Genomic DNA, 11891 nt, shown 5'->3' on the forward strand with positions numbered 1-11891 from the left:
TTAGTCCGTACAACGCTTCTTGAGGTTTTGCATAAGTCCTTCGCACATACACAATCTCTGTAAACGAATGCATTCAATCCACAACTTCAACCCAATAACTTCCAAGGCAATCCTGAAAAGAACTCAAAACGAACATGAAGAATCTTATAAAATCCACTCCAGAAGAAATGAAACTACTATGGCACCCTAAAATCCTTTCGTGAAAGGCCGGAGACTGAAAATCCAATGCGGGATCAGAGAATAACTATTCCCAATCCCCACCAATGAAAAAGATGAAATCAAAAACAAAAATTGTCCCAACATCAATAGAAACACAGAACACACTCCCAAAAACTTAAGCATCAGCAGCATTACTACCGTCCAAAGAACTTCCTCTCCATTCAGCTTCATCGGTAGGCAACGGCATCACAGTAATTGGTAATGATATAAACTGTCCGTCTCGCTTCACTAGGCGTTCCCGTCGACGGTGCTCGAAAATATTCACCTCGATCGTCTTCAGAGCCAAGAACTGATATATGTGCACATGCTTCTGCTGGCCATACCGGCGCGATCGACCGATAGCTTGTGCCATCCCGGAAGTGTAGTCATACTGAGACTTGGCGAATAGGGGATGGAAGAAGATAACGTGGTTTGCGTTTTGAAGGTTTCTGTGAAATAAGTAAATAAAAAAATATAGGCTCGAGGTTAGAACTCAAACAACATATTACTTGCATTTCAAGTGTTTATTGGAAAATGGGGTGGTAGGTAATTGGGGGTAACTGAGACAGGATTACAGGTTATGTTCAACTTACAGTCCAGACGCTGATACGTTCCCAAGATGCAAGATGAGAACTTTACTCTTTACTTTCTCAGTCCCTTTCTGAAATTCTGTAATTTTAGAAGATGCCATGCGATCATTGACAGGAATCATCAGATGCGGAATATTTGCCTTTCCGAGCGCGGCGGACGCAGCCTTCATGAGGTCGGGGAATTGTATAAAGAGGAGAACATGTTCGTCCGCTGGAATTTTATCGGTATTTCGTACGAGTCTGATTAGTTCCAGGAATTTTGTTCCTCCATATACTTGCCATTGCTCATTTATGCCATCACCATTCTCATTGCTGTCCACAAAAGCAACGTCAGAATACTTGATAATCCGGAAGCTTTCCACATTACCGCCACAAGCGGGAAGCCGGCATCTTTCTTTGGCCCTGGCTATCTCGATACATGGTTCGCAAAAGGCATGTCCGCATTCACCCAGGATAGAGAGGGTGGTGGGATCGCTGAGGCGGCGAAAGCAAGAGGAACAAGCAAATACGTCGTCAGGTAATCGGACCTGAAATGAACGGACAACGTTGAAGAGTCTGGCAGCTCTCACGCGAATTAAGGTTTCGTCAACTAGTCTGCGCAAACTGTCAGTGCATGAGTTTAGGTCACTAAGAAATTCCGACGGAGTCTTAGGGTATTCGAGGCGAATGTCGGAGGGGATTTGTTTCTTCTGTGCACTACGTTAGTATTCAATCCGTTTTGGTTGATTTCCTTTGGGGCCCTTTACCTCCTGCGGTGTTGAATAGTAGTATTTCCCATCTTTAAGGGTTCGTGTTCTCTGCACATCAGCTACCGCTTTTTGGAAACACTCAGTGACTCCCAAGTCACCAGCTCCGTTTCCCTCTATATGCTTTACCAGGGTATCGAAATAAGTCATGCCTTCAATTTTCGATCTTAGCCAAAAAGCATGGCGGAGCTTTTCAAATATATCTCGAACAAGGTCATCAAACTGTCGATCCCGTGCAAAGACAGCATTTCCTTTGCCTGAGCAAACGGAGGTCGACTCTGTTTCGGGTGTGGCCGAATACCTGCCCTCGTCGCCATCAAAAACGCTGGTTGAGTGAGACGAAATCGAAGAATCATCGTTTTTCGCCAGATCTTTTTTGTTAATCAATTGTTTTCCCATTGCTTGTTCCAGTGGAACAAAGTAAGAGGAGCATTTTAACAGAGCTTCCTCAGGTCCACTGCTATTTCCAAGAATAGCATCATTTCGAGATATTGCAGATAAATCGTAGAGACCTCTTCCGTTCCTACGAAGCTTTAAATTTTGGGACATTAGCTGCATAAACAGCTCGAGGTAAGCCGCCCGTTCGCGTGATGCCAAAACAACTGTACAAATATGTTCAGTCCATGGTATTTCGTCGATGCCCGGTGAATTCTAGACACGTTAGTTCTCCATTTCAACGCTATCGTACACATATATTACGTGATGGTAATAACCTTTCTCATAAATTGGATAAGGAAGTTTTGAGCAACACCATGCCGTCTCTGGTGCCATGCTGCACTGTGGCGAGTTACGAAGGGCTGAAATTGCTCCGCATCTAGCTGGCAGTCAGTATCTGTGAAGGACCTTAGACTACATACGCTTTGTGATACCTGTTTGCTCCCGTTGTACGGCTTTCAATCTTTCATTTTCAGTCTTACCACTCTCCTCATCATCGACACCCAACGTGATCCCTAGAAAGGGAGAGAATGACTTAACATCAGCAAAGCCATTTAGTGGAGGCGTTCCTGACAGAATCCATTTCCTACGAGCAGGGATAGCCAGCACTGAGGAGTAGTTCCTGTCCTTAGAGTACGTAAACTCATCGATAACAATGCGGCTATATTCAAACATATGGATCAAAGGTGAGTGCATTTTCCTCCAATCGTTTCTCGAATTTCGAAGTTGAAATGCTTTGTCAGCCTCGCTACTGGGCTCTCCGTTTGTGGACTTCGTTTTCCCTTTTGCCTTCTTTGTTTGGGTGCCACTGGTGGTTATATCAGGTTGGTATTCATCATCTTCTCGCATTCTTTTGCGTTTCCCGTGCTGCAATTTCAGCACAGAATTAGTTGAACCCGATGCTGTGTTGTTATCTATAGTGTTAGTTCCTGAGTTATCGGCCCCATTGCTTTGCAATTTCTCCTTCAGTTTCAGCAGATGCTCTTTGAACTTCTGACCCTTGAGCCTCCTCGAAGGTTTGAACTTAGAGTATATTCCAGAATTCAGGAGATTAGCCTGCTTTCTAATCATACTCTGAAGAACTGCATCAGACCCCTCTGTCATGAGCATGTTGACATGATCCCTAACACCAATCATCGTGTCGTGCAACCACTCATCAAAAATACGGCCATCTCCCTTTGGCACCGCATATGTCGAAGCAAAGAGTTCCATCTTGTCATAGTAGCTCGTGCCACGAATAACAGAGGTTGAAACTAGGATAATATCAGCCGTTTCAAAATGGAGAATGGTAAGTAGACGTAGCGAGGCAATTGACTTTACTTCCAATACATTATACTTTTTCCCCAAGAATTTTGTAATTTCATGAGACCATTGGTCAATCAAGTGCTGGGGAACGACAATCAAGGTAGCCTTGATTGGAATAGCTCCTTCCGTTGAATCAGGGACATCGTTTGAATCTTTAACAAATTGAGAATCAATTAAACCAAGGCTGATGGCAGTTTTTCCATATCCAACATCGTCACCCAAAATTCCTCCACGAATAGATTGTTCAGTGGTTGCTTTCGCTTCGGCTCTCCAATTTAAAGCTGGAAGCATAGCCTCAACAACCTCCTCTTCAACAAAAGACTGAACAATGTTTTCCTGTTCCTTCATCCATGTAAGCGATCGTAGTTGTTCGGGACGTAGGTTAAAAAACTTGAAACCAGGGGGTTGTGCTGATTCTGGGTCGTCTTTGTTATTCTTCTCCTTGAGTGGAGGCATTCGTTGGCGAAGAAAACCAATATTGTCAATGCAAAAGCGCCATTTCAGAGACACTTGATGCTTTTTAACAAGCTTTCCCTTTGCTTGATGAATTAGAGTCATCACATTCAAACATAATTTGACATGCAAGACGGAATCATTACCAAGGCTGGTAAAACCAAGAAATATCGCGGGTCGTTTCTTAATATTTTGTTCATAGATAGCAGCGTCTTCGGGGTTCTCGTAAGCACATACGTGGTCTCTATCGTCTAAAGTCCACATTAGTCGAGGTTTTCGAGGAGCACATATACTACAATCTCTGTTGTCGTCTTCTTCGTTGCTCAAGACGATACTACTCCATTCGCCAAATTGATTCACGAAACTGGCTCGTTGGAGCAGCCACGCCAGCTTCTTAAGCACTGCAGGTGATTCTATCAGATTCGATGCAGCCCATGTGCCAGGCTCCAAAGCCAATTCGGTACCACTCGCTGGAACTGAGCAGGTCAGTATCGTTGTATATGAATCAAGACACTTTGACCCGTCATTTCGAATAACGAAGTGAGACGTTGGAATCTGGTATAGAGGAAGTACTGAAGGGAGGTAAACGTCAAGAGATATGGCCTCATTTGCCGCAGTCTTCCGGAACCAGCAACGGACGGTCTTGGGTTCCTGACAAACAATAGATGCGTCCCAATTCGGGCGCACCTCTGCTATCGTGATGCGCGACTCCCCAATACCTAAGCGTCCATGATCAAGAGCAAAAACCCAAGAATCAAATTCTGGAGAGCCAATTTCGGTTGGATCCAAAAAGAAGTAGATAGGAGGATCAGAGTCAACAGGGATCTTCTTATGCAGGCTTCCACTAGCAGCTCCGCAGTCTTGAAGAAGCTCGTAATCTCCACGAAGGTCAAATTCCAGATTTGCAACCGCAGCATCTGTTGCAGATATGTTGATCTGATTCCACACCATCGCGCTGGCAAAATTCGAGTGCTTCAAACCGGCTCTAGATCCGATAGAAGGAACAAGATTTCCCTTCCCAGAAACGGCAATATCAAAATATGAACTAACTGGAGAATTAACGCGCCAGGTTCCGTTCAATATATTCATGCCGGATGGAACCACGGAAGCAATAGGACAAAGTAAAATTTGTCTCAGAGGGGAGTTACTTGGTTCATCTTTTGATGGGATAAGGTAGAGGAACCATTGCAACCTCACAGAAGAACAAATGAGCTTTAAAACAGACCAGGTCCCCTGATACGTAACTGTCCAGGATCTCTGTCGAGTCACCCCCTGGAACCGAAGCTCATCTCCCAAAGCTGAAAGAAATACCTTGTAAAAATCATCCCACGCCGCCAGAACCTCTGCCGACATGTTATGTTCCTGCAGTGCTTGGTACATAGCAAAGGACAATCCACTAACTTGAAGCCTCATCGGAAGTATTTTCTTCAGCTGGGTCTCGAAGTCTGTGGGACAAACACGATTTTTCAGTTGATCCTTAGGAATCGCAGAGTACGCATGGGGAGGATTGCGGCCGCATGACTTGCAAGCCGTAAGACCACATTTCAAACATTGCAGCATGTCCGTTCTTTTCGTCAGCACCTGCCCTTCACAAATACACAGTCTTGAACTTCGTTTCCCAACATCGAATATGTCGAGCAGAGACAGAACGGTTTCTTGCTCCATCTGAACTGGGGCCATCTTCACGGCTTGATCATCAATAACTTGTATCCCAGGCATATAGCGTTTTTGTCTTTTATAATTATTTAGAGAAGCCCGGTTAGGCGAGAGCGCTTTGTATCCAATGATTAATGCACTCATGATCGCTGCACCAACAACGGTCGAACTCATTGCGTTTCCTGCAAGATCGTTGAGGTCCCGTTGACTATCATTGCTCAATAGGAGCCTATCGATCGGTATACCTTGCAAGGCCAAAGATTCGATACCTAGGAGAGGCCCACCTCGGGATGTGACAAAATGCTGACCCCGTGGGGTTAAACATCCAGCAATACCGGATGCACGCTGATCCAACTCTCTGTCGATCCCCTGAGAGAGATCAATGATCCGACTATATATAAGTTAAATACATATTATAAAACACGAAATTATACGAGTCATGAAGTGACTTACGATTTGAAACTAATATCAAATCCTCTTATGATGCTCCTCAAGAAATTTACGTCAAGAGTATCCCAAACGCGCTCTGTCTGCGCCTTGCTCCACCCGTGCCAATAAAAATCAGGCATTTGGCAGGTTCCATTACCTTGCCAGCGAGTAAGTGGTCGTTTATCTCCAAGACCTTCTCTCATTCTATATCTGAGATGCCGGGCTTTGTACCGCGTCCAATCGACAGCTTGGCGGTCCTTGATTGGATTGCTTGATATGTCATCTATTGCGTCCTGCAAACGAGGATCGTCATTTTTTAGTAGGAATTGGGTGACAGGCGAGCTTGCTGGACGTTCGAAGTTTTTCATCATCTTGGCAAAAGCAGATGGTTTAGAGTCCTCGGGGGCCGGAGTAACCAGTGTAGTTTGGTCGATACAGAGCATGTAGCCTCTCTCACGCGTTTGGGGCAGATAGTAGTTCTTCGTATCTACTTTAACGTGATAGGCGTGGTAATCCATTTCCTTGAAAGCATCCTTGATGTGGTTCCACGGAGCACCGCAAACGTTCTCCAGAATTACCATGGGTGGCCGGCAACGTTGGGTGTATCGCAAGACGCCATAAAAGGTATGACCCGATTCACCCATTTCATCAAGAGTCTTGCGATGGAGGTTCATATTCGAAAAATCCACACAGGAAAAGCCAACAATAAGAAGATCCAAATCTGCAGGTACTTTTCGAAGAGAACCAAATGCAGTAGTTCTATTGATCAGGTTAGTGCAATCCATTTTCAACGTGTGAAATTTCTTACGCGTCATCAGCAATTAGTTCATTGACATCTCGGAAAATGATATCAGGGGAAAAGTTCCGCTGGATGTAAGACTGCTTGAAAGGATCAATCTCTGCGCTAAATAGGTGATGAATGTTGAGCGTTTTCCCAAATATCCTCTTGAAACCTATCGTTTTATCAGCAAAGGTAAACCGAGCACTCTATGGCGACTTACTGTCAATCACCATCTCTAACGCGAGGAGGGGGGCTTCGGTTCCGGAACACATGGTAGCGACGCGAAGCTCCCGTGAACCAATGTGTTCGAGAACGCTATTAAAGCCATATCTCTCTGCATTGATAGAAATGTCATCAAATATATCTTCAATTTTGCTGATCGGTGGGAGACTGAGATTCAGACCAGGCTTGGGTTTCTTGCCGGGTAGCGATGAATATTTGCCTCTCAATATCTCTGGTGGGAAATTGGTTAAAATGTTCACATCATCTGCTTCGCAACCATTGGCATCTTTGAGAGTAACATCTCCGGACACAGAAGTCTCAGTTTCCAAGTCAATATCAGGAGAAGTGCAATTATCATGATTGACATTGTAATAGGCGGAGGATCCTCTATCACTTAGATCAGTTGGAGCCTCCTCCATATTGAAATCCTGGACCATGTGGAAGGGAGGACACAGCCCCTTATCCTGAATCTCCATATTAAGACAGTAACGGCGGTTAATTGGCTCTACTCAAAGACTTTGTCAAGTATTGAGGTCTGCTACATGGCAGTTTGAAGTCGTCTCATCCAGAGGCAAGCAAATCCAATTGGAAGACGCGTAAATTCTCCAATATTGCAGTAAAGTATGCAAGGTACAGCACAATGATATAGGGAATGGAAAGGAAAAGAGTAGCGCAGGTGAAGACAAGTGACAGGCACATGTGCAGATGAAAGAGGGATGCTTGTTGATAAGCAGAGAGGTTTAACAGACAATCAGAATCAAATCAACAAATTAAACAAGCCAGCACACTGAAAACCTCAGGAGTGTTGCCGGGTCATTCAAGAAGGTCCCACTGCATCCTCGCATAAATGATCCACAGTAGACTGCTTGTGATGCAGATCCTTACATTTTAATACTTTATGCCGGTAGGTAGACCCAATCAAGGGCTCAGGAAGCAATACATATCCATTCCTGGATAGAAGAAAACTCCAAGAAGTTTCACCGGATCCCGCTATACCCTCGGAAGCCTAGGAGTATGAGGAAATTGGGCTGTCTTCATGATCAAACCAATAAGTGAATCAGTATTTGCAGATCGGCCGTCTGCATATTTGATTACCGGGTCTAACCAATGGGAAGACCAACAAGTATTGACCCAACAACGGGCTGTTTGTTCCCGGGTGAATGAATAGATAGAGATCGCTATCTTCGATTTTAATAAATGCAAACATATTTTCCTGAGAACAAACTGAATGATCCATGATCCTGTTCCTAAACGGGGCGAATCGACGCTGAATCGCTAATAGGAGGCTGACCCCCAGAAGTAGGTATGTAAGGAAAAAGAGACCAGTGCCCGTTTCTGAATTGAGGGAAGCAATAAAGAAACCCTAACCCAGATGCCATAAAGAAATGAAATATGTCTTCAAATGACACGAAAAGGACGTCAAACTCTAGCAATAACCCAGTGAACACATAAAGAGTGTGGGATGATGAGAACAGACGCCAAAATAATCTTCCATGGCATAATGCACCAACCACCTGTCTCCTCGAAGGAGCAAAGCGCATGAGACAAAAGCAACGGCGGACATGGATCAAAACATAAGCCGTTTAACTAGTGGTGAAGCATTGAGAAAAAAGGGCGGGATGAGATGAGTAGATAATATATGAACTCCTTGTCCATCGAATACATTGCTTTGAATAACATGAGCAACGGTTTCGGTGGAAAATGGACGGATGTTGACTCGAGATGATGAAATTCTCAATCGTTTTTGCGCAGTCGTCAACCTTAAAGTTATTTTAAACGCCAGCCGCGCGCTTCCCACAGTTGAACCCCAGAATTAGGTAAGGTTCTACCCTCGATTAAAGCTTTGTGAAATTACCCGGCAACAAATAACCTTCCCCGGTTTTGCCTTTGTGAGTTGTGGGTGAGGAAAAGCAGAGAAAAAAGGGGATTTTGAAGCGATACTTCCCAGGAGAGATGGAATGTGATGTTGGTGAAATGAAGTGAGATTGCTTAGTTCCAGAGTCCTATCCAACCACGTCAACCTTCAAGGGCTTGTCGTTCACCTCGAAAATTACAGGACCTTTTTAGAGAGATTCATCAGGGGTTTAAAGGCTGCATGTGGCATGTATCCAGCCACGGGATTGTCTAGAACATCACGCACGAGCTCCGCAATATCTGCAAGATTAAACAAAATGATACTGTGTCATTGTTGGCCTAATACTGCCAAGGAATAATAAATAAATGATGTATTTTGCCCTGAGTGTGCCCCACATCGCTAGTACTTGGTGAACAAAAAATTGTTTCCAAAAAGGAGAAAAAAAGAATATCAAGGTTCCACCATTGCGCCGTATTTCCGTATCATCCGCCATAAGAGTTAAGGTTGGGTTTAAGAAAAAAAAAATTGTAAAAATGAGAAATGATGCATAGCCCATAGCCCATAGCCCATAGCCCATAGCCCATAGCACAAACTACCTCATTCCTCCCTGCATCAATTGTTGTCTCAGTAACATTATTTGGCTTCGTTCTGTTGGCGGCAGTGCATCTATGGCAGATTGTGGCATATTCAACACCTGCTGCAGCAGTTCATCGTGCCCAGGTATCTGAGGTTGGGTCGCTTGTTGTTGGGACTGTTGTTGGGGTTGAGGGGGCATCGTAGGAGGAGCGAAAGGAGTATGTTGTATGGGAGGGGTTGATATTTGACCTGGGACTGATGGGTACGGTTGGAATTGCTGAGGTATCTGAGAAGTCTGTTGTGATGGCTGTGGTTGTGATTGGGAAGCTTGTTCAACAACAGATCCAAGCACGCTATAGTCGACGAGGTTCATGAGTAATAGCGCTTGAAATATAGCATAAGCTAGATGTGGCGCCTGTCTCAATAGCTCCGTAGCGCGAGCTGGGTCTGCCATTACTAGTGATTTCATCTGGGTAATGACGTCTAACAGTTGAGGAGCAGGGAGGGAAGCGAGGGTTTGTGAGATGGCGTTGGGGCAGGTGAGATTTGGAGGTAGGTCAGTCCCTGGAGGTAGTTGCGGAAGTAAAGGTGGCTGTGACTGATCTTGTCCCTGCATCCCCTGCATCATTCCCATCTGCGACTGTTGCGAATAGTCAGGGGGAACAGAGTCCTTCTCGTTGTTATGTGGCCAATCCACTCGTATCTTGCGACCCATGATTTCATAGTCATTCAGATTCCGCACTGCAGAAGCAGCAGCGTCTGCGTCCGCAAAATCGGCAAATCCATATCCCTTAGGCTTTCCGGTCTCGGGGTTTATCATCAACCGGAATTTGGTAACTGTACCTGCGGAGCTGAGGATGTCCTTCACCTGCTCTTCTGTAAGGTCTGAGAAACCTGTTAGTAACGCTACAACTGGAAATAAGATATGCGCAATGGACCAGGAAGAGATTGGATTACTGTATGGGATATTCCCAAGAAAAACGCTTTTGCCGAAGCGATCTGGGGCCATTTTTACGACGCGCACAATCAGATAGGTGTTTGTTCGAATTTTAATTTGAGAGACGAAAACCGACAATAATATTCTTAAAAAAAGCCAACACTTAGTTTTTAGTGCTCAGGTTGGTGGATGGGTGTTAGAATGGGTCTGTCTACCTCCAGGTGGTTAAAGTCGAAACTGACCTATTACTTTACGTCTTCTGGAGCTTTGTAGAGAACTGCGGTTGAGGCGTCTAACACACGCCGTACAATCATTGGAGCCGCCAAACTCGCACCTTGCCTAAAGCGGACTAGTGAAATTCACCCAGAACTTTTTGATCCCATCGGCAGAGCAGCGAGTTCTTGATCTCCGCCAGTCAAGCCTAGTAAACTGGCTGGATCTCTCTTTTCCCGCACTGTTTGCTCTTTTGGCATCATCATGGCTGGGGATCCTCGTGAGACATGGGCAAGGCTGCAACAGTCCCTGCAGCAGCAGAGGTTTAGAGGCGGATTTGGAGGTGGATTTCCGGGAGGGGGTGGTAGGAAAACTTTCGGAGGTGCAGGAGCATTGATTGCAGTTGGATTGGGGGCATATGTCTTTATGAATTCCCTCTTTAACGGTGAGCCTACCTAATGGACGCCTACGGTTGCTTCAATTGTTGTTGTTTTTTTTTTTTTTTTTTTAATCCATTTCTTTTATTGACTAACACATTTGGTGTCTTTCTCAGTGGACGGTGGTCATCGAGCAATCAAGTATACGAGAATAGGTGGTGTGAAGAAGGAGATTTATAATGAAGGTTCGGCATCAATTTATCCACTGTGTGCTAAAATTTCATAATCTAAAACTATTTGAATAGGAACCCATTTCCGAATTCCTTGGTTCGAAACCCCTATCATCTACGACGTTCGTGCGAAGCCCAGAAATGTTGCATCACTTACCGGCACCAAGGACTTGCAAATGGTGAACATCACTTGCCGTGTTCTTTCACGTCCAAGAGTCGAGGCTCTACCTCAGATATATCGTACTCTCGGAACTGATTTCGATGAGAGAGTTCTTCCTTCTATTGTCAATGAGGTGTTGAAGGCTGTTGTAGCGCAATTCAACGCCAGTCAGCTCATCACACAGCGAGAGAACGTTGCCCGACTTGTCCGTGACAATCTTTCTAGACGTGCTGCTCGCTTCAACATTGTCCTTGACGACGTCTCTCTAACGGTATGGAAAAAAAGTCTATAATAACTGCTCTCCCTCCTCGTCTCTGAACATTTCGTTGCAGCTGACCACACACATCCCTTGGCAATAGCATCTTGCCTTCTCACCCGAATTTACCGCTGCCGTAGAAGCCAAACAAGTTGCCCAGCAAGAGGCCCAACGAGCTGCTTTCGTCGTCGACAAAGCCCGTCAAGAGAAACAAGCCACCGTCGTGCGTGCACAGGGTGAGGCCCGTTCTGCTCAGCTGATTGGAGATGCAATCAAGAAGAGCAAGAGTTACATCGAGCTCCGGAAACTTGAGAACGCCAGAAACATTGCTACGATCTTACAGGAAGCTGGTGGAAAGAACAAGCTCTACCTTGATTCGGAGGGCTTGGGCTTGAACGTTAACATCAAGCCAGACTCCTCTGACAGCTGAAAATGAAAAGCAAACGATTGATGGGTAGGCTGACAGATGATA

General features: G+C 45.0%; 3 protein-coding genes across 3 annotated transcripts; 1 reads left to right on the forward strand and 2 right to left on the reverse strand.

Moving 5' to 3' along the window:
• Positions 1-334: 334 nt before the first annotated feature.
• On the reverse strand, positions 335-7291 carry PADG_03787 (uncharacterized protein; the record flags this gene model as incomplete). Its single annotated transcript, XM_010760879.1, has 8 exons — positions 335-647; positions 792-1477; positions 1535-2185; positions 2248-2348; positions 2404-5774; positions 5837-6571; positions 6621-6765; positions 6814-7291. The coding sequence occupies 8 exons, from the start codon at positions 7289-7291 to the stop codon at positions 335-337; spliced, it is 6480 nt and encodes a 2159-aa protein (XP_010759181.1).
• Positions 7292-9262: 1971 nt separating this feature from the next.
• On the reverse strand, positions 9263-10255 carry PADG_03788 (uncharacterized protein; the record flags this gene model as incomplete). The annotated part of the gene is made up of 2 exons (XM_010761299.1): positions 9263-10131; positions 10204-10255. The coding sequence occupies 2 exons, from the start codon at positions 10253-10255 to the stop codon at positions 9263-9265; spliced, it is 921 nt and encodes a 306-aa protein (XP_010759601.1).
• Positions 10256-10660: 405 nt separating this feature from the next.
• Positions 10661-11849, forward strand: PADG_03789 (prohibitin-2; the record flags this gene model as incomplete). The annotated part of the gene is made up of 4 exons (XM_010761300.1): positions 10661-10841; positions 10950-11018; positions 11079-11434; positions 11523-11849. The coding sequence occupies 4 exons, from the start codon at positions 10661-10663 to the stop codon at positions 11847-11849; spliced, it is 933 nt and encodes a 310-aa protein (XP_010759602.1).
• Positions 11850-11891: the final 42 nt, after the last annotated feature.

This window comes from Paracoccidioides brasiliensis, assembly GCF_000150735.1.
Source record: "Paracoccidioides brasiliensis Pb18 unplaced genomic scaffold supercont2.4, whole genome shotgun sequence".
Lineage (NCBI taxonomy): Eukaryota > Fungi > Ascomycota > Eurotiomycetes > Onygenales > Ajellomycetaceae > Paracoccidioides > Paracoccidioides brasiliensis.